Source organism: Artibeus jamaicensis, unplaced genomic scaffold, assembly GCF_021234435.1.
Source record: "Artibeus jamaicensis isolate MK-2021 breed Jamaican fruit bat unplaced genomic scaffold, CSHL_Jam_final contig_585, whole genome shotgun sequence".
In the NCBI taxonomy this organism is placed as follows: domain Eukaryota; kingdom Metazoa; phylum Chordata; class Mammalia; order Chiroptera; family Phyllostomidae; genus Artibeus; species Artibeus jamaicensis.
This window is the reverse complement of record NW_026521894.1, coordinates 19,920,777-19,943,735: the sequence shown is the minus strand read 5'-3', so window position 1 is coordinate 19,943,735 and position 22,959 is coordinate 19,920,777. Positions and strand designations below refer to the sequence as shown.

Below are 22,959 nucleotides of genomic sequence, written 5' to 3'. Positions count from 1 at the left end.
GTATGTAACATGATTTAGTACCTATCACACGATACTGTAATTATTTCTTTATTTCTCTTCTGTCTCTTAAGGGCAAACTGAAGTGAATGGATGGACTGTTTTGGGGCATAACACAGTATCCTCTAATACTTTTGAGAATTTATGTTGCTTTTGAAATAAGAATATAAATAGAAATAAATTTTAGAATGAATAAAATTCTGGATGAGGCTGATAGCCAGGGTTCTGCGAGGAAACTAGGTCTTTCAAATATGAAAGTGATTTGTGATTATCCTAGAACAAACTTCATTTGCTTTCTATCAAAGAAGGCATGCTCATGTCTGTGAACCTAATTTTGAATTCCTTACAAATTCAAATTCACGTACTATGGCAAAGCCAAGTGCATGCCATAACACTAACCAGTAAATCACTACTAAAATGACTGAATACATTGGTTGTCATTTTCATTCTGTGGCTTTTTATTTCACTGGTTTTTTAAAAATAAAATTTCTACTTTTTCATGATTGTTTTATAAAGTTACAGTAATTCATGTGCAGATTATACATGTTTTTGCTTTGAATTTTGCCATTGTGCTTGTTCAAAGCTGTCCAAGTTTTACTTTTTGTTGCCTTTAACAACTGAATTTCTACTGTTAGGAGACAGTGCAGAGCCACCTTATCCACATTTAAAAAGAAAGGCAATTTAGAGATGAAAATAAGAAGGGAAATCATTCCAAGGTGCCTAACTAGATATCCACTTCTTGAACAGCTATGGAACATACTTTTCATCAAATCTACAGCAGAGCCATGCATAACTAAGAGGAACAAAGCTAGGGATTCATCTATACTGAATTGAAAAAAATGCTACTTTATTTTCTGGTGGTAGTAGGAAGGTGTTAGCATTATCAATCAGATAGGAAGGAATCTGTCATGAAAGCAAATATAATGTGATAGGACCAATGATAAAAATTATACGGATTATAGAAATCGTACTGAAGGTATGAATATTCAACTCGCTTTTGACACTTCCAATTACAGCAAAAAGAATGGCATTGATTACATGCCCTTAGTAATTTTTGAACAGCTTGATGTATAACTGATGGGTAATAACTTTCATTCTATTATCCAAAATGGATACATTCTTACATAGCTCAGTATTTGCTTAAAGACAAACTGGCTTTATATAATTAAAGTTTACTTGGCAGTCCTTCTCCAAGTCATTAATTCCTATGTTAGTATTTTTACCTGCTGCAAATATGATTTATTGTATTGGGTTTAATAAAGATGAAACACTTCTGTTGTTATTTTAAAGAAATTGTCAAAATTGGGAAAGAGACTTCTGTATTTAGGTAGGAAAACAAACCAAACGTTTCCCTGCTCCTTAACCCTAAGTCTTTGGACTCCAGTGGGATATAAAAACAGTTAACTTCTATTTCTCAGATAAACACACACATCCATACAGAGATAGTTTTAAAAGGCAGATCTTAGAAGTGAAGTGGAAATGTGGGGAGGGGGTCCTACTACTGCTTACCCACTCAGATACTGAAGGAGAGTGAACAGGGAGCCAGAGCTAACTGAGAGTTCTTCTCTAAGGCGTCCTGCTTCCAGTGAGGAACAGTTAAGTCGTGCATTTTCTTGGAAGTCAGCTTTATTCATAACCACGGACTGTAAATATGAATGTGAACAGGCTTGTCTAAAACCCAGAATTTTAGAAATAAAATGCTGAAAATTTGTTTCAGATCTGTAGAGACATTTTGCTAGTGACTCTAAAAAAAATAACTATTTTAATATGAGTAAGTATGAAAGCAGGTATGTAATCTGAATTTTTTGATCAAAAATGTATTTCACATAAACTTTCTCCATTACACTGCATTTAAAAAGCCTGTATATATTTATATGTATAAAATAAGCCTGTTTTATTGCAATAAATTAATTTTTGTTAAAACACATTTTGGATGAGTATGAATATCACTTTGTAATTGGGTAAATCTGGCCTGTTTAAAAATAGGCCTTGGGACATAATTGGATTGTCTACAAAAACTGATTTCAGTTGAAACACGTCACGCTGAAAGTTACGTCTATCTCTAAAAAGTTTTTATACCCTGAACAAATGCCTAAAATTAGAACACTGGGCTAAAATTATAAGTTTGTTAAGCTTCTCTTTTCCCCAAGGTATTTAGAAAAAAATAGTTTGACAGACTTTCAAAAATGGAGAAGCAAGTTGATAGGAATTTCAGCCAAAACTTAATCATGCTTCTGTATTTCAAAGGTCAAATAGTTTTTGTTTTTTTTTGAGTAGCATTTGATTTTGTCTAAGTGAAGCAAGTATTTTTAGCTCATCTTCTTCTGTAATAATACAAATATGTGGTGGCTTTTTCCCACTGAGCTTATAAATCTTAGCTAATCTGGGACGCACTGAGTCAGAGCTATCTGCACTATAAGTAAAACCAATGGTCCCAGCTTGGTCTGGAGGAAACTTTCCAGGATGGTTTATAAAGAAAAACACAAGTTTGCCTGCTTTATATAATACACTTTCAGGGACTCGGGACCTAGACATAAGCCACTGACCTTTTTCATATTGCCCTCCTTTCATTTAAATAGTAGTACAATTTTTCATAGGGTAAAAAGACACTTTATGATAATATAACTACCATCTGGTAGTTAAAGTATTTTGGCCCCATGTAAAATGGGTTTTTGGGTTCCTATCATTTAGAAAACGAGAAAGGCAATAGAAGCGGTCAGTAGTCTAGGAACATTTAGAACATTTCTAGGTTATTCAGTTCTTGTATCTAAGAGAACTGAATGCTTGTATCGGCGCCAAGTCACATAACTCAGAAACAACTTACATGCCTGTCTATCAATAGGTGAGTGGATGAAACAACTGTAGTATATCCCTCTAATGGGATGCTAGTTTAGCAATAAAAAGGAAAGGACTACAGATGCAACACGAATGAGTAATTTTCAAAACAATAATGCTAAGTGAAAAAGTTATGATTCCATTGACAGAAAAGGAAAAAAATGCATGCCAACTTTAATTATACTCCGAAAGCAATTTTTGTCTTTTAGCAGATACTAAGCTATGTAAGATTATATCCATTTTTGAATAATATATGGCACCTAAGTGAAGCCTACTTATTCCCCCCCATAGCCAAAAGAAAGGTTGGTTCAGTAAAGTAGAAATCCAAATTCAGAAATGGAGAGTAACTCTAAAAACACACATTTTATACAGTCTCGATGATAGTTTATAACAAAAAATTCCAAAAATAGGGAGGAAAAAAGCCATTTCTTCCAACTATTTTAAGATAGGCTCTGCCTTATCCCATTTTCCAATATAGCTTTAAACAGTCACAGATATTTCATTATGTCTGAAGTTATTAAAACATTCAGCCAATGTTTAGAATGCTTTTTGTTTTTTAATGTTTGGGCTATTTACCAAAGTATCTTCAGCTTCAGAAACATTTTTGACTGAAAAATGTGCATACATGGATTTGAAGATAGTTGTAATAACTGTACGATAACCCTACATTTTGAAAATATCCGTAACAGATTTGCTGTTTGGTGAGCCTAGCATTACCTTCAGTCATACTCTTTCTAGGTCTTTTGTATTTTGTATTACTTAGTAAACTAACAGAAGTCATTACAGTATTCTTCAAATTATGTTGACTTGAACAGGGAGGGAGGGAAAGAAACCTATTAAGAGTATACGGGGTGTGAGGCTGAATCTCCCACCACCCCTAAATGATTTCAAACATGCCCATGAGAAATAAAATATAAAACTGTCACAAGAAAATACCTAAATGAATCTACAGTTTATATCAATATTAGGACTTCTAAAAGAAGAGACATTATCTTGGGGAAAGTGTTCATTGGATTCTGAAACTGCTTTTCCAGCATCTGCTAATAAGAAAGAAATTCAGATGGAAAAAAAAAGATTGGTAGGGCCCTGGCTGGTGTGGCTCAGTGGACCGAGCACCAGCCTGAGCATCAAAGGGTGGCTGGTTCGATTTCCAGTCAGGGCACATGCCTGGGTTGCAGGCCAGGACCCCACTAGGGGACATGTGAGGGGCAACCACACATTGATGTTTCTCTCCCTCCCTTGCTCCCTCTCTAAAATCAATTTAAAAAAAAAAAAAAAAAAAAAAAGACTGATGGCATTTTTTTCCCGCAGGGCTGAAGACTGGTAAAAATTTTGGACATCTGAATCACTTTACCACAGTGGGCTAATGACGTAGTATGGTATCTTCAACAGTAATACTGTGAGTTTTATCGCTCATTAAACCAGTGACTGACCTAATGTGTATTTATTACTCCTCATAAGGAATGGCATCTATACAATATTTATTAGTTATAAAATAGTTATAGCTATAACTGCTAGAAGACAGAAGCAATTATTTGCTCATAAAAAAGTATCTGTATACAACAGTCTTATATCTATTTTCTGGGGAGTTTCAAGAATTCTGATGAGGCCACTTTGGGATGAGTTTTGACCTAGGTCTTACAAGGGAAAAAGAGAACCTTTACTGGTAAGAGGTCAGAAGAAAAGCCCGTGAGCAGAACTGTGGCAACAACACATTAGACAGAATTTAGCAGAAGGAAGAGTAAACTGGCTTAATCAGCTTACTGACCACTGACCACAGACCATGAGCCAGGTTGCAGAGTTTAGGCTAATCTCATAGGTATTGGGAAACCACAGGTATTAAGAACCACATTCTTAAAGGAGAAGAGAAGGTAAAAAAAAAAATTCATACTCAAGGCCGGCTATCTTCCCTTAAAGTGTCTATTTCAAAAGACCTTGAAACAAAAAATGGGATGCATTCTCAACCCACTCTCTGTAAAGGTCTCCAATTTACAAAGGCGCAACTGATATATGAGACAAACATGCAAGTAGAAAATTAAACATTCTGTGCTCCATCTCACACAGCAAAGGTGGTATTCATACTTTCAAAGTTTTCCTGAGAAATTACTTTTGAGACACAAAATAGTGAATAATCAAAGTGAAATAAATAGTATACAACTCTATGAAATCAAGATTCTCTAATGTTCTGTGAACAATCCCTAACATATTAAAGAGATAATTTCCATCTTTAACTAAGAAGACACTCTTCTACCTTTAAAGCTGTCTTAATTTTTCAGAATTTTGCATTAACCTTACCTATGCTGACATTAGTTTATGTGACAAGAGAATCTTGCAATACAGACATGTTTTGTTAATTCTATTAGAAAGTATTGGATTGGCCAAAAAGTTTGCTGTTTTTTCTGTATGATGGTTCTAGTAGTGCTTAGTTGTCTTTAACTTCATTCAAAACAATTTTATTAGATTGCATAATGACAGCTGTCATAGCAGATGCATTAAAAAAATCAAAATTGTTAATTTTTGTGCAGCCATTTTAATATTTAAGATGGAAGATGATATGCAACATTTTTGGCATATTATGCTCTTTTATTTCAAGACAGGTTAAAATGCAAAAGAAATTTAAAAATTTTATGCAGTGTATGGAGAAGGTTCTCTGACTGACTGAATGCGTTAAAAGGTGTTTGTGAAGTTTCTTGGTGCTACTGACATTTTGGCCAAATAATTCTTTGCTGTGGAGCTGTGTTATGCATTAGAAGACAGATGTTTTAGCATCACCCTGGCCTCTACCCTGGAAGCCAATAGCTGGCTGACATACTTAAAATATCCAAATCAATAAAGTTATTGGTGAAAATGAAAAAAACGTGTGTTTTATGTTGTGGAAAACATGTAATGAATGGACTTTTTGGCCAAACTAATCCTTAAAGACAGCCTTTGAAATGAGTAATTTATAAACATTTAAAAATTTGGTACCTTCTCACATCCCAAAGCATATGAGGTACAGAATTATAAAATAACGACACTGATTTCTCATTCCTTGTTAACTCACCTGCACTAATTTCTATTAGAAAAGTAAAAAACAAACTTTGAACAACAGTGCCAGGCACGGATATTGAAAGGATCCATCCCTTTTCTCTATTATTCCTCTATGGTACTACATTTTCTTCCTTGAGAGTGCAAAGCTCTTCCTGACTTTCTTGGTTTTCCTGGTAACCTTATCTAAAGCTATCTTCACTTAAAATATGAATGACCCTTCTTTGTGAAATCTTTCCTGACACCTACCTTAAGGTCATCTAGAAAACATGTAGGATGAGAAAAATACAAATGCTTGCTTCACACAAATACTAAGAGATTCCATGTATGTGAGCTACTCCAAATTTAACTCTATACTGGAATTTCAAACATTCATGAACATTTTCACAATCATGCCAATGACAACTAAAATTTATATAACAAGTCAATATTTTATTTTCTAGCAAATGCAATGTTGATTTACAAAACTATCTTTTTTAGGCTGCTTGTTCTGACTTAGATAAATCTAAGAAATCAACCCTGCATTTTCAATAGCATATAAATTGAATAGAATTTTTATTACTTATGAGGCTTACGTTTCCTAAAGTTTTAGTAGTAAAAAAAAAGTAACTAAGGCTCTAGCTGGGCAGCTCGGTTAGAGTGTCATCCCAATACACTATGGTTACAGGTTCAGTCCCCTGTCAGGGCATATACAAGTATCAACCTGTGAATGCCTAAGTAAGTGGAACAACAAACTGATCTCTTTCTCATGAATCACTAGAAAGATACATATCATTTAAAAAAAAAAAAAGGTAACTGATGAGAATTTTAGTAAGAGCAACTATTTGCACTTATACTCAAGTATGAAATAAAAACCCAGAAGTGCTTAATTTTTAAAATCAGATTTAAGGTATAAAATCTCAGATTGGGGGAAAAAAGAAGCAAATTCAAAACACTTTGGGCACGTTATGTAATTTTTGCTCCTATGTTAGTTTCCATCTCATTTAGCACAAAAGCCTTCTTTCAAGAACACTTTGGAGAAAAAGCATGGAAAAAACCGTCTTTACTGCATAAAGATCCAATGCTATGATGTTCTTCCCAGACAAATGTAGTTATTTGTGGACCTCATTCCAAGAATGCCTGCGTTCTCTGCTTTAGCAAAGATGACTTCTGAGTTATTCCCTTACTTGATCTCTTGATTAAAAGAGCCATTAATGAGAAAGAGAGCGGAGTTTTTCCTCTCACAAAATTAACTGGTCTCTTTGAGTACGATATCTGACTTTCTCAGCACAGTGCTCTAATGGACAAATTAACGTACCCAAAATGAGTGAAATTCTGCCAACTCTCACTTCTACAGCTGGTTCTAGCACAACTACTTACTTGGCCTAGTGCAGAAGAGCCATATATCATATGAGGTATTTGTGGTTGCTTCTGCCCACCTGAGAAAAGTGCACTGATCCCCCACCTCATTCCTTCAAATCCTGTGAACACTGAACACAGAATTTTTTTGGTTTCAAGAATTAGTTTCTTCCACAAGCCTGTGTTAGAAGGAAAACGACTACAATCTTTCCCTCTAAATAAGATACCTTTCCAACCACTGCTTCCTGGTTCATCAGGGAGAAACACGTTGATAAAAGCCAACAAAGGAACCCAACACTACCCAGGGAGATCCTTCTCTTACAGTCATTTTGATACTCTTCCTTTAGAATTTCCACTGGAAAAAAATTTTCCTTTTCTAACAGCATCATTATGACTCTTAATAATATTTCTTATAGTAGCCTAACCAAGTAAGTAATTCATGTGGTTACTGTTAAAATTATTAATTTAATACTATTTTAAGCTACACAATATAAAAATTAGACTTCAAGTCTAACAGACCGTACAATGGAGACATAATACACTTCGAATGTGGAATAAAAAAAGACCGCCATGGAATCAAAACGAGTACTAGCAGCTCTACGGGAGGAGTAGGAAGGGACCAGACAGTGAGGACTTTCTGGGAAGAGCCATGTCGCCTTGGCAGAAAGATGGTTCAAAGTTATATTCTACACTAATCTTCAGTGAGGACAGGCCTCAGGAGCACAAGTTTCTCTCCTTCCTAATGTCTTTTTCTTTTTAAAGCTAAAACATCAGATAAGAGCCTACCTGACATTTTGGAGAATTTGCTGTGCTGGGATTGATATTCCGCATTGCCTAAGAGTAAAAAATAAGATGGATAAAAATTACTTTAAGCCACATGGTTTGGCTATGTAGGCTGATTTACAAATTGCATCCAGACATATCACCATAGCACAGAATTCCCAAGCTACCCCAAGCAGCAGCAGACTGACGAAGACAGGAGCCAACGAGTCACCACATAACAAACTGCACCTTCTGAGATACTGAATAGCATTGAGGACAGGAAAGCAAGACGTTAGGTGTCAGGACTCCAATAAAATTTGATATTGGCCAGGTAGGTTCTTTGCTTCTGAGTATTAGATGAAGCAGGAAAAATATAATTTGATGTTTTAGTGATAAGAGAAACTGCCAATGGAAGAAGTTCACAGGAAGCAAAAAGACTTAAAATATACTGAATTTATGCTGATTGCTGAAGAACAAAAACAAAAATATCCTAAAAATACAGACTATTAGTATAAGAACAGAGCAGGTCTGTCATTCAATGTAAGAAAAAGATAACACAGATGGCAGTAAAGAAGAAAGAGAATAAGAAGTTACCTTTAAAGGAAGTGAAGCTATTCTGTCAAGGACCCATCACCCAGAGTAAGAGTGAAAATAAGACTTAGAAAAATTCTTTGGAAGGAAGAGTTTTGTAAGTAGCAGCATTCTGCCCACCAAAACAACAAAAACACCAAAAACAAACCAGGGTGATCTACAGCATACAACAAAATGACAAACGGCCCTTTCTAGACTTTACAAATAAAATTATAAAAATCATTTTTCTTAATAAGACTTCTTGGTTTTCATAGTCTTCGATTCATATGTGAAACTAACAGTTATATTAACTTAGACCATCAGTAGCAACAAAATGAAAAGCAAGCAATGAAAACAGGCTGTGTAAAACATACTCTTCAATTGCTTTATTTCTTCTAAAAGCTACATAATTATATTCTTGATGGTGTTCCTTTGCTCTAATGATAAAGGAAATTTTTCCTTTATACTAACTTGTTAGAAAGTCAGAGATACAGTAAACTGGTTAATATGCTTCCTGTCCCCACCTTCTTAATGGCAGATAAAGAAATCTCTCTTTCAAGACCACTTCCTGACATCGTGCTGGCACGAACTCTCTTGCTCCTATCGGAGCCACCTTTGGTGCCAACCACACTGTTACTGCACTGAGAGATGACTGGAGCACAAACAGTGTAAAGGTGAGCCTGTCTGGGATTTCATGGCTTAGTCTAATTCCTCAGGTACCAGTTCCTTAAACCCCAAATCAGAGTTCAATGACTATATCGAGTTCATGCATTTCCATTAATACTCCAGTGATACTTTTAAAGTAGCCCTCATTAAAAATAAGTACCTTGTTTAAATGCCTACTTCCTGGTAACAGAACTGTAAATGTAGAGTACTGTAATTTTTTAATGTCTATACTTAGTATGCTCTGATTTAGGTGTGGGTGTAGGATGGAGTATGGATATGTGTACTGAATGTTTTTAAACAGAGTGTCTCTGAAAAGAAAAAAAGACCACAACTCCATTATTTAACTTAGACTTTACCACTCTCAATCAAGGTAAAGTAAAAATTGATTTTTTTGATGAGGGATTATCCATTCTTATAGAACATAAAGACCAACAGTACTTTCTGAAAGAAAACTGATGGAAAGATCATAAAAGGTTTCAAGATTTCTAATTCCTTATTTTTCCCCAACATTAAAAAAATCCATAAGCAGGTAATTTTAAGGCACTTTGGGACCTTCCAAACTTAAGATAACTCGTAGCATACTTTAAATAAAACATCACTGATTCAGCAATGCTGAGAGATATTTGTCATATGAGAAATATCATATCAGTGTATTCCTCCAGAAAAATAATTCATTTAAAGGTATTTTTCCCCAAGTGATGTCCCAGAGTTTCCCCCTTACTGAAATCTTCAGAAATATAGTAATCTACAATTCCATGTACATTTGAGGAAACAGCCTTGCTTCCTGCAATTTTTACTAGGTGCAATGACAATGCCAAAACATCTCTTTGGCACTGGAGGTACGGATTTACATGTTACAGACCATGTAATCAAAGGCCAGTCGAGAAATTAACTAAGACAAGGACAGAGCTGGCTAGAGTGTTTCTGCGTCAGTCTGGTTTCAGAGAAACAACATTCCTCTAATTAATAAATGCTAAAATGAAAAGAAATACACCCAACTTCATGTAGGAAAACAGACCCCAAAAAGTGGAAGGCTGGTTTCTAACCTGTGGCCTCACCTGCCGAAGCAGTTCTTGCTGCTTCAGTCGCAGTCTCTCTTTCTCCATCTGCAGCTGCTGCAGCCGCATCTGTTGCTGCTGGTTGGAGCTGCCACCACCCATGACTCCTCCCTGAGGGCTCTGCGGAGCCAGAGGTGGTGGCTGTTTCACTGGAGCACTTTGACTGATTCTCTGGTTCATGGCTGAAATGAAACAAAAGATCTGCCCTAAAAAACTAGCCAAGGAAAGGATATTTAGTTATTCAAAACAATTAAGGATATTCCACTTAGTCTTTTCTGTAGTAAGACTGGAAATAACCTAAAAATCCATCAATAATACAATGATTATATTAATTTACCATTACTGTTATTGTCATCATTGTTACGAGCTGCGAGGCAGACATAGAGAAAAGAAACAAGAGGAAGCTCTAACAGTGCAACGAGTGCCCAACAGTCTGAGACCTGTGACGTGCAGAGCAGAGTGTGAAAAAGGAGCAGGGGGAGTACACATTACACACATGTCCAGAGACTATGAACTGAAGAACAGCCAAGAAGCATTAACATATGTTGGCTCTAGAGCTGGGGAACTAGGTGACCAACTGAGTTGAAGAGAGACATTTTTGGTAACTTTTTGAAGTTTGGTATGACTACATTGTATATTACAAAACAGAAATATATATTGTTAAAAAATGCACTTCTTAAAGCGAGACAAAACATTCTGAGCAGTAAAGCCCATCAGAATGATCAATCTTTAATATATCCTAAAATACATACACATCTCTAATAAAGGAAGTAGATTACAATGACCGGATGCATACTACTAATAAAATAATCCTACAAACACTGGATGACAGAGATCTGTCTCATTCAACACAAGACCCCCATACAGACCAGGTAGTCCCTATTTTTTCAGTTGAACCTAAATTAGACCGTTTGACAATTAGAAATGGACTGGATTCTTATACTAGGGAATTTTGGTCACTGACGCAACAGTGATCAAAGTGGATTGTGGTAACCTCAACAAGCAGATGGAAGCTTTATTGTATGAAAATGTTAAGAATGATATGTGTATCACATTTTCAGACATTCAATTTTTTAAGGTCCAATGTTGGGTCACTATCTCTCTGAAGTGTTTAATGCATCCTGATGGAAGAAAACTTCAGGCCCAAACAACTTCATAAATATTCAAGGAAGAAATAATACCAATCTTAACCTTTTCCAGAGAATAGCAAACAAGGAATACTCCACAATATTTTTATGAGGCTAGTACAATCCTATTACCTTAAGGACATTAGAAGAAAGGAAAGTCACAAAACTGTCTCATGAACCTTAGTACCAAAATCTGAAATAGCATACACTGCAAATCTTGTGACTTAGTGACCTTCCAGTCACAGAGTGAACTCCTTGTGGTGATTTTTCATACACCCTCTTCTGTTCCACAGAGACCCTTGGTAAATGCTAACTTTATTTTTTTAAAACCTCACTTGAGGTACTGATTTTAAAGAGAGGGGAGGGAGAGACAAAGGGGAAGAGGGAGAGAGTGGGGAAGGGGGGAGAGGAAGAGAGAAACATCGATTGGTTGCTTTCCACATGTGTCCTGATCAGGGACCAGACCCACAACCTTTCGGTGCATGGTAACGATGCTCCTACCAGCTGAGCCACGCAGCCAGGGCATGCTAATTTTTCGTGGAGAATTTTTAGTTTACTTAAGCAACTTCTCCAGCTTTTCCCAGAGTCCATTACGAACATTAAGAATTATCTATCCTCCAGACTTTTCTAGTTTGTCTACTGACATTTCGCATCTAACAATTATTTTTTATTTATAAATTTCTATACTCTCTTGGACTGAAGCACTACAGGAGGGTAGGAAGAATATTCTAATCACATATATCCTCAATGCCTAGAACAGGGTCTGGCACAAAATTTGTGCTGAAAAACCACTAAAATGTTTCTGAGTATTCACTGAGGCAGAAATGTAGCTATTTAAGATATGACAATATAGAAATCCAACCAATTTCCCTTTAGACTGACAAACTCTTCTGAGTCCAGCATGGTATCAATAAGAACCAAGTATACTAGAAGAAAAATTACAGATCGACCTCTCTCAGATGCCTTAATTCAATTCAACCTACTGAGTTTTCAGAAAGTTTTTGACTTTGGGGGTCATTTTTTTGGTCCTTAATTCATTAGATGTACACAGTCAAATCACTCTAGTTAAAAGTTACCTGAAATAATTCTCTGCATGATTCAGTCACCAACTCACTGTATTGTTTACTTGTGACATTTTGCTTTTGAATTTTAGAGACTTAATTTCCCACCCACCATCCTCCCACCCTCAAGAGGTAATTTACCATTTCGTTTATTCTATTTTTAAAAATCTAAGTAAACACAGACACTTCTTAGATAAACTGTAGTATTCTATGAATACTTTATTCCACTTCACCTTTTCCTATCTAGTGATGTATTTGTGAGGTTACTCCAAAGCTGTATGTATATAGAGGTTTCCATCATTTTCTTTTTTAAAATAGCTGATTAGTAAGTATTCCATTAGGTTTATACCATCACTAAACAGCACCAAACAGAAGTTCATACATACATAATTTCATATTTTTGCTACTGTATCTTCAGGATACAGTCCTAAATTAGAGAGACTGCTGAGTTAATAGCTAAAGCTAATTAACATTGCCAAACCACCTGCTCCTTCCCACACATACAGAGGAGTTTTACTTTCTTGTGTCCCTACCAGAAATATATGAAGAGTGCCTCTTGATTCATCAAACCTTGCCAAACTTCTGGATTTTTGCCATTCTGAATGATGACAAATGGTTCCGCAGTATGATTTTATTTAGCTATGTTTTATTGGGTTGGCCAAAAATTAGTTTTGTCCGTAAAATAAGACATGTTTTTCATTTTCACCAATAACTACTGACTAGGACATTTTGAGTATGTTAGCTATCTCCCACGTGGTTTAACATCAGTTGTTCTCAATTCATGTTTCAATTTGATTGCTATCCACTTTTAACTGCTCTACCCAACCATGAAGCCATGTCCAGTGAGAAATCTCCAGCACCAAACTTTGTAAAGCACTTTTGACACATTTGATCAGTTACTGCACCTTCTCCATCCACTGCACAAATCTTTTTCTGCGTTTCAGTTGTGTTTTTATCTTTCTTGAAATAAAGGCTAATATACCAAAAATGTTGCTTATTTTCTTCCATTTTCAGTATTAATATGGCTACAAAAAAATTTACCAATTTTGGTAAGTTTTTAAAGAAATGCACAATGATAAGACAGCTGTCACAATACAATCTAACAAAATTGTTTTGAGTGAAGTTAAAGACAACTAAATGCTATTAGAGCCAACTTACAGAAAAAACAAACAAATTTTTTTGCCAACCCAGTATTACAAGAATTTGGTCAACTTCCACATTTTAAAGGCCCATTTGCGTTTTGTTTTTTTTTTCATCTTTTACTATAGGGTTACTAAAAGCTTTATATAGTAGGGATTTAAAAAAACCTTTGTCATACATAAGTTGAAAACAATTTCCCTCAGCTTATTGTCTTTTTAGTTTATTTAATTTATTTTTAAGTCAAATTTATCAATATTTTTTGAAATTTGAACTATAGTTTCCCTCACTCCCATGTGACAAATGAATTCATCAATTTTGAAATTCAAAACTAATGACTCCATTTTATACACTGTATATGCATTTATTTGGCAATTCAATCCCTTTAGAATTTATGCTGGTGTATGGCATGAATGGGTCTAACTTTACCTTCACAACTATCCATGATTCCAGACACCGCTCATGTAACATATATCCTTCCTTCAATCATCTTTATCAGATTAAATTTCCATATTTGGTTGTTCTTTTTCTGAATTTTCTATCCTGGTCATTAATCTAGCTACTCTCATACTTGATGCCACAATTTTAATTGCAACTTGTATGTTTTAACAGCTGGTAAGGCTATCTATCTATCTATCTATCTATCTATCTATCTATCTATCTATCTATCAAGCTAACTTTTTACTATTGGGATCTAATGTTAGTGCGGTGGTTAAAAGACTGTGGTCTGTATACTGATTTTTGAAATCTGTGACTGGACACACAGTCAACCCTTGCTTTTGTAGTAGGATATAGCCAGTCAGTTCTGGACGTGGTTTTTACAGCTGGGCCTATTTCTATACTTCCTCCTTTGTTCTGAACTTTGAGTGCCTGATGTCCTCAGCAGCTGAAAGGCCCCTAAACCTGGCAGGACCCTAGTCCTGCCCTTGCTCACTGATTTGTGTGGTTTTATTTTCTGACCCACAGAGATTATGACTCTAAGTTATGTCTTTTTGGTTATCTCTCTCAAATATTTTGTCTGGAAGAGCAGATGTCATAAAATGACTCACTACTCCATACTGTTCAAAGCCTTCTTAATGTCTTACATGGAAAACAAGGTCAGACTTATTTATGAAATGTCTTTACAAAGAACAAATGGCTAAAACTTTCACAATTATGGCTTATAGCTTAGTATTTTATAAGGGAATGTAAAGGGAAAACTTGAAATATACGAGAGCTAACATTTGCCAGGCACCAATCAACTACCTCATTTAATACAACTTGCTTGTATCTACCTATCACCAACATTATTAAATGTACAAACAGGCATGTAGTATGATTTGAAAAACATGTCCTGTAGAGGCAAGCAGCCTTAATGAACATCACCAATTCAGTAATTCATTGAATTCTGTTTCCTCCATTCCATGTTACTGTCCTCCCTTTTCCAGAATAGTTCCTTTTAAACTTTAAGATTAGTACTCTTACAGATAATGATCGAGGCCTGAATTCCCATACCCTCCTAAACCTTCTCCCACTTTACCATGCTGCTCACACTTTCAAAGAATTCTCTGATTCACAAAGATATGTACACTTATCTGTCCTATACGATCTAAATGGAAAAAAATGGGTGGTGGAGACTGAGCCTGAGCTCAACCCCCTTAGGGACCCTTCTCTTTTGATGAAATATGTTCTTGGCATTCCAGGACACTCAATGTATTTTCCACAGAGATGTTTGTACACATTGTGCTATGTCAAGTTTGATAATGTGAATTAAATACGAATTGACGGGATGATCTGAGAATCCACCACATATACTGAACATCTCATCCATTGAGGCCTAGAGTAAACACCTATATTGGGGAAAGAATGTTTTCAGTTCCAAATTAAATAAATAAAATTGAAAAAAGTAACTGCTAGGAAATAGCTCATTAGTAAATTCAACAGTGTTGGAATTGTAAGACACGGCCGATTTCAAAACAGATTCTAGAGCTATACACTGTTAAACATTTTATCTATTAAGACACATTCTCAGCTTTCCACTTTGGATTTTTATTAAGTACTATAGCATTTAACAAATTAATAAAATATATATTCCTCGTGAAAGCTAACTGGACAATAATAAAGTTGCATGAAAATAAAGAGGCGAAAATCCTCTGCTTCCTAACCTTTTCCCTAGGATTAGAAACCACAAGCAGCCATCACTAATGACAGTGACCACTGCTGCCCGCACACCAAACTGGTCAAGTCTTTTGCAAATCTAGGTTTATCTGACTATTCCAAACCACGGAGAGGTAAAAACAGGATATCAAAAGATTAAAAAACAACTCTACATAACTGAACAGAAATTCCCACAAAATATGCAACAGCAACAGCCTGTCTGGCTAATAAATGGTGAACATTTTAGGACCTAAATGTTGTGTTTACTTAAATGCTGTTACCTATGGATACGAGCAGTGCTACACAGTTTCCATATAAAGAGCTCCCGGGTAGATGACCAATTCTAACAACCTTGTTTATCTACTGACTGGGATTTATCCCTCTCCAGAAGCATCCTGTTCTTTACCTTCTGAGTATCTCAAGCATTTCAAACAAAGCACGGAGCAGTGCACCCACATGGGGTGCAGCAGAGACCTCACAAGCAGGCATGAAACAAAACAGGCTTTGTTTCCCGGGGAAAGGGGGCAGGGCAGTTAGAAAAGAAAAGCATTACCAACTTCTTCCCCTCCATGATCAACTACTGAAAATCAATGTTTCCAGTTTTAATAAAATTTCTAAAAGGCAAAGAGAAAAAAGATCCCTAAAATATGACAGAATCTAAAAAATTTCACATGCTACGTTTTAAAATTTGGGTTCCAGCAGCCTGGACTATGAAATAGTAACTGTTTCAGGTTTTACTTACATCAATCCTGACAGCTTTATGGTAGCCAGCCATCAACTCGGCAATTACGAAAAAAGAAGAGACCACCTTCTCTAAAAGAAAGTAGGTCATCTCCACGGGTCCCTCCCCAGATTTCATTCTAACATCTGAGTTGAGAAACTTCAGACAATTTTTACATTTACATAATTTGTAACCTCAACTTTGAAATAGTACAATGAACTATAGATCTGGTAATCAAACCTTAGCTTTGAGAAATTAAATCCTGAGAGATAAAGTATAAATTTAAATCAGAAATAATTGAGTATAAATTTAAAACCAGAAATAATTTTGGAATTTTTGAAACATTATTTTTAACAAATCTCCCACAATGTATAAAAGCACTTTTTCACTTTGTTATCAAGTCTCAGACACTACATTTTAACATACTAAAACAGATCTATTAGTTTGTTCATAACATTTAAAACAAATTTTAGGTTCTTCCCATACCTACAAGGGTACTAAAGACTGTAAAATAGTAGACATATTAAAAGAAATGAATGCTTTTCTAAAAACACAAATAGGCCATCATCAGTCTTAAAATAGTAAACATAAAACACAAACCACCCTGTGCTAGCGAAGTGTTTACTACATGACCTAGGGAACTGCATCATCTACTATTTCCGTGACTTATATACATATTTAAATATAAAGTGATGGCTCTCCAGTGAAAGTTTACACTATTTTATTCACACTGAAAACCTCTTACAAGAGGAGCAAAAGACTAGGGTCCTAATCTAGTGACTGATTATATCTTTTTATTATTAATATGCAAAAGATGTTTCCCAACACTTGACAATGCCATGTCAGGAATGATTTTTTAAAAAATGTTTCACTGAGATAGTTCACAAACCGTAAAATACATATTTATAGAACTCTGTAACCATCACCACTAATCTTATTTCTGAACAATTTCATCACCTTAAAATGAAACCCCGTATCCTTAGCAGGACACTGCCTATTGCCCCTCACCCCATCTCTGGCAACCACCAATTACTCTGTCTTACGGAGTTGCCTGCCTGGTCTGAATACGTCATATAAATGGAATCAAACAATATACGCCCTTGTGTGACTGGCTTGTTCCAAACAGCATGATGTTTTCAAGATTCATCCTTGTTGTGGTATCAGCATTTCATTCCTATTTACTGACAAGTAATATGCCATTATATGGGCATACCACATTTTGTTAGTCCATTTAGCAACTGATGGACATTTGTGTTATTTTTATGTTTTGACTATTATGAATAATGATGCTCTAAACATCCACATACAGGTTTTTGTGTAGGTGTATATTTGCAATGGTTTTGCATATATATCTAGGAATGGAATTTGCTAGGTCATATGGTATCCTCTCTAACATTTTGAGGAACTGCCAAACTCTTCTGAAGTAGCTGCATCATTTTTTCAATCCTCCCAGCAATGTACGAGCATTCCAGCTTCTTCATAGTCTAGTAAACACTTGTCATCATCTCTTTGGCTTTAGCCATTCTACTGGGAATAGAGGGGTAGGAATCTCACTGTTTTGCTTTGCATTACGTGCTAACAGTTCAGCTCCTCTATGACTTTAAGTCTTGTCACAAACAAAGGAATCTCTCTCCCTCACACTTTGCACTTCTCTCCCTTTCCAAGCACCAACTTCAGAGCTCAAAAACCGAGTTAAAAGTAGAGCAGGTCCTCAAAAAACCAATGTCCTTTTGTTTTAATGTTGATGAGATGCTGTAGGAACTTAACTCCTGTTTACATTAGTTAGCCTATGGTAAAAGTGATTTCCTTATGGTCATTTCACTTAAAGTCACAGAACCTAGAGACCACTTAACTATATTTAAATCTTTAAACTGTTGAGAAATACCAAAAACATCATTATTTCAGTCAATTTTTAAATTCAACTGTCTGTCAAAAGACTGGCATGAAAATTCATTAAAATGGTATTTTTCAAACAATACAATTATGGATGGAGCTTTAAAAAAACCTCAGGAGAACATTTTCTCCTCATCACCTCATCAAGCATTTTGGGGCAAGACTCTGGGGTTGCTAAATGAGGTGAGGAGGAGAAGGGAGAGAGTATTCTAACTAGCTTTCAAGCTTTCTGACCCCAGAGTACAGCCATGTTTTTTTTCCTCTACCATGAAAATAAAGTTTAAAGTCTAGTTTGGAGAGAAAGTTCAGATAGTAAGACTACTGGTCTAAAGAGAAAAGTAAGAATTGTATTTTAAAATAAACCTACCACCATGAATTCATGTTAGTGAGTAAATAGTTCTATTAATAATAGCTTTATTTATGATTACATGTTATCTATTAATATTAATGTTCTTTCACAGAAGTTATCATTTAGAAGAGATGCATATCTTAATTTTTACAAATAAGCAAAAAAAAAAAAAAAAGGTTCTTTTATACAGTCAAAAACACGACAGACGTTTTCTCATCCTTTAACATCCCTCTTCAAAACAGCATTCGTTAGCCACCGATGCTCACGCAGGTTTCCTCCAACCCACATTATTCTCTTTCATGGGCACCTTGTTTATTACCCCTTCACTGTATTGAACACACTTTGTAATGATTTGTCTAGTAGCCTGCAACCCCTTCCCTGATGGGGTTCAGTATAGTGCGTGGTACATAACTGGCACGCAAATACTTGTTGAATGAGTAAAAAGTACTGAAATGGTTTCTATCCCTAGTTAGTAGGACACTATTAGTAACGCACAGGAGAATCTCCAAGTTGAAGCAAGGCCAGAATGAGTTCTAAAATGACCTCAGCAAGCAGGGTAGCAGAACAAAATGATATAAAACAAAACAAAAAGTATGAACCAGTCTCCTTTCTAAATCATTCTGATTCACTTCAACAGAAATCTATTTGACTTACTCCTTGGAAAGTCTAGATAACGGCTTTCTCTGCTTCTTGTATCTGAATCTCTGGGTTGGCACCAAAAGTGGCATCACCAAATGGCTCTTTTCTTCAGCACACTTTATAAAATACTTGCTATTGATGCAGAATTGATACAAATATAACTTGCAACTAATTCTTAAAAGAAAATTACACTAAGGTTTTAGTAACACAAATAAACCATTAATGTAAATTATCATTCACTGACTTTGGTGGTCTTAAGCTTTCAAGTTTAAAAATTCTGTATGAATAAATTTTATAAACAAAGACAATATTTCTTTGCCATACAATTATTTGCATAATCGACTCATTGTCAAGTAGAAACTACATACTAACTTAACTTCCTTAACACGTCTACTCACCCTTGGCAAGTAGTGGAGAGATTGCTTACTATGATCAATAAACTATTTTAGCACCATCCTCCTGAATTTAATATAGATTTATAAAAAAAGGAGAAAACTGCAAACCTCAAGTATTAAACTAATTTTGATATTCTATAATCTTATGCAATAAAATATTCATTTCAGTAAGTGCTTGTTTTAAAAGCAAAAAAATGGACAAGGGCAACAATTAGAAACAATCTCTGTGTGTTTTAAATCAGGCTTCAAGTAAGTGCATAGCCTGGAACTATACCTCATATCACCTTACACCAGGCTTTCCATTATGCAACTTTAAATTTTAGAAACAAAATATGCCAAAATGCACCATCTTTAAGGCAGTGAAGCTGAGCCCTGCTAATATAAGCATGTTTAAATTCCTATATGCTTCCAAGAGTTTCAGACTGTAGACAAAACTTAACTATTCCACCCAGCACTGCCCATCCCCCCCTCAGTTTTGTTTGCCAGGGCATACTCACCATGTGATAAGGCTTATCTTTAGATTAAAGGTTGAAAGATTTGCCTGCCTCCCCTTCAAAAGTAATTCCCAGCTGTGACCAGAGCACCAAAAACTAAACTTAAAATGGTACAATAAATAGTTCAATGAACTCAAATCCGTAAGGCTATTTAGAAGTAACCTCAAGCAAGGGTCCAAACTCAGTGATGAATTCATAATCTAGTGTACTGTATTTAATTAAGGACTGGAAATATTCTTAAAGCATCCAGTAGGATACAGTCACATTTTACAGAAGAGAACAATTAAGTCAGGAGAAGTCAGACATCTTTCTGAACAAACTCATTACCAGGAGAACTCGAGTCTCTTAACTCTCAGCTGAGTAGGTAAATTTTTCTACATGGTGATTTAATTCTTTTGAAGGCAGTACATTACAAGGTGGAGCAAAAGTAGGTTTACAGCTATCTATATGGAAAACAATGCAATAATTAACAAATAATATAAGAATAAACAGTTTTGGGTACTTACTACTGTAAACCTACTTTTGCCCCTCACTGTATATAACTACCATGTAGAAAACAGGATGTTAGCTAACTTCTACTGTAGATGTTCAAAATGGGTTTTTGGAGGGTACATAAAATAAAGTGCCAGGTCAAAGCAATGCCATAACTATTTTTCTCACTGGATAATATACATGTAAAATACTACAATGAAAGACATCCAGAAGAAGAGTGAACTGGTAAAGCACTCAGAACTTTTAATACATTAAAAAAAAAAGGGAGAAACCATAGTTAGAAAAGAATGCTTCTGGGATTAGAACTGTATCCACAAATTTGAAGGACAGTACACATCTGGGTAATAAAGGAATACAAACTTTCTGGTCATTATAACTTTCTTTGAATAGAACAAAGTGTTTATACTGTGGTAAGCTTGCAGTCGAGGGAGAGGTTAAAAGATAATCTCCTAACAAAATGATTGAGGCGAAGCATGATAATTCATCTACATGGCTGTGCAGTCTGCTCCAATCATATACCTTGTAGTTTTCTTCTATAACTGGGAGCTCATTACCTTTCAGTAATTTCCTCAAGATGAGTCACGATATAGCAAAGAGGGAGTAAATGCATTAACCACTGTTGTCTTCTTCCCTCTGAAATTGCCATGTATCAGTACTGGTGAATTGGCTGTATTTCTGAAAGATTAACTAAATTTAATGTAAATTTCTTAAAATTTCTAGGTGTCAAAACATGTTCAGATTTTAGTTCTGTCACTTAACTATATAACTTTGGATTGGTCACAATTTCCCTGGATCTTAAAGGAGCTCAGATTGGGGAGCAGTATCCTCTACTTCTCCCAGCATTAAAAAAAACCACATATTGTTGATTTGTGGAGTCACAATGATGGGCTGGCACTATGGCACTTAGTGGGCAAGAGCCAGGGATGCTGTTTGTCCCGCAGTGCTCAGAACACACCCCTCCTCTTTTGAAAAATGTTGATTAGAGAAATTATAAATTCTTTTTCAGGGCCAATTTTGTGATGTTGTTCTGTAAAAAATTTTTAGTTAGCAACAGCTCTCCTTACCTAAAACATCTTTACCTCCCCTATCGTAAGTGGTAAATAATATAGAGCCCACAACCAAATACTGACAATTTAGGTTAGCCAGGGAGGATTGTAAGAGGGTAAAAACAAAACAAAACAAAACCCACAAAATTCATTTTTAATGCACAGATATTAAGAAACTCAGTAAAATTCAAAAGATGAGATGTTGACATTCTATCTACCCAAGACCCCATTAAATGGGTCACAAGTTTAGATCCCACAGCTTCTAGAGGTTTTATTCCATCTCTAATAGAACAGACTTAAGTATTTAATTGGTCATTAGGTGAACTTCCATCAGAAGTAAAATATTACTTATAACAGCTATCAGAAATATTTGGTCTTAAACGGAAAAGGTTAATGAATGTCTAAATAGTTATAAATTTTAATAAACCTCTATCGATACAAAGTATTTAACTTTGATAATATAGGCTGAATAAACTTTTGGCTTTAGGACTTAAATTATATACAAATATATATACATATTCTTTCAATTTTATTAATACTTTAGGAAATTATATCACTCACACACACACACACATACACACACAACACAACACACACACAGGTAAGTTTTGGGAAACTGAAACAACGAACCAACATCAACATCTTGATTTTAATCACCTTTGACATGCCTATGAAAAGAATTTCTAGAAACAAAATTGTTGTTAGGAATTAAAGGATATTTTGTTTTTGTCATACTAGATTGTTCATTGATATATTTTTTAGCCCAAATCTCTGGTTCCAATATTTTATTTACACTAAAAATGTCTATCCCAGTGATGTTTTCAGCACTTATTTCCAGAAACATAGATTGCTAACACTATTTAATGTCCTTTATATAAACAATAGGAGCAATAAATAGCATTATATATTAAAGATCAGTTCATTGACGTTGGAGTAGATCTTTCATTCTAAAAAAAGGAATTATACTTTTTGTGCGTTTTCATTACGACTTTCATGGGAAAATATTCATATGAATGCATCATATAAAACAATTTTTCTACAATGTACAAAGAAATGTTTAAACCTGAGACTCCATGTTTACAAGTATAAAATCTCTCAGAAAAAAGAATGTTTATATGAAATAATTCAATGGCCCATATAATACTCAAGCATCAATTTTCTTTAATGCAAGTTAAAAAAACATTCCTAATGATTTCATAAAAACAAGCAAATAAAA

General features: G+C 35.1%; 1 protein-coding gene across 12 annotated transcripts in view; it reads right to left on the bottom strand.

The window, feature by feature from the left end:
* The window catches only part of YAP1 (Yes1 associated transcriptional regulator), a 116,373-nt gene that overhangs the window by 11,473 nt on the left and 81,941 nt on the right, over positions 1-22,959 (bottom strand). For 3 of the 12 annotated variants that reach the window (XM_053670423.1, XM_053670415.1, XM_053670416.1), the window contains 2 exons: positions 10,242-10,435; positions 7,984-8,031 (listed from right to left, as the gene is read on the bottom strand). In XM_053670423.1, the coding sequence (XP_053526398.1) occupies positions 7,984-8,031; positions 10,242-10,435 (242 nt within the window). The remainder of the gene's footprint in view (positions 1-7,983; positions 8,032-10,241; positions 10,436-22,959) is intronic. The other 9 variants (XM_053670424.1, XM_053670417.1, XM_053670418.1 and 6 more) reach the window with 3 other exon arrangements.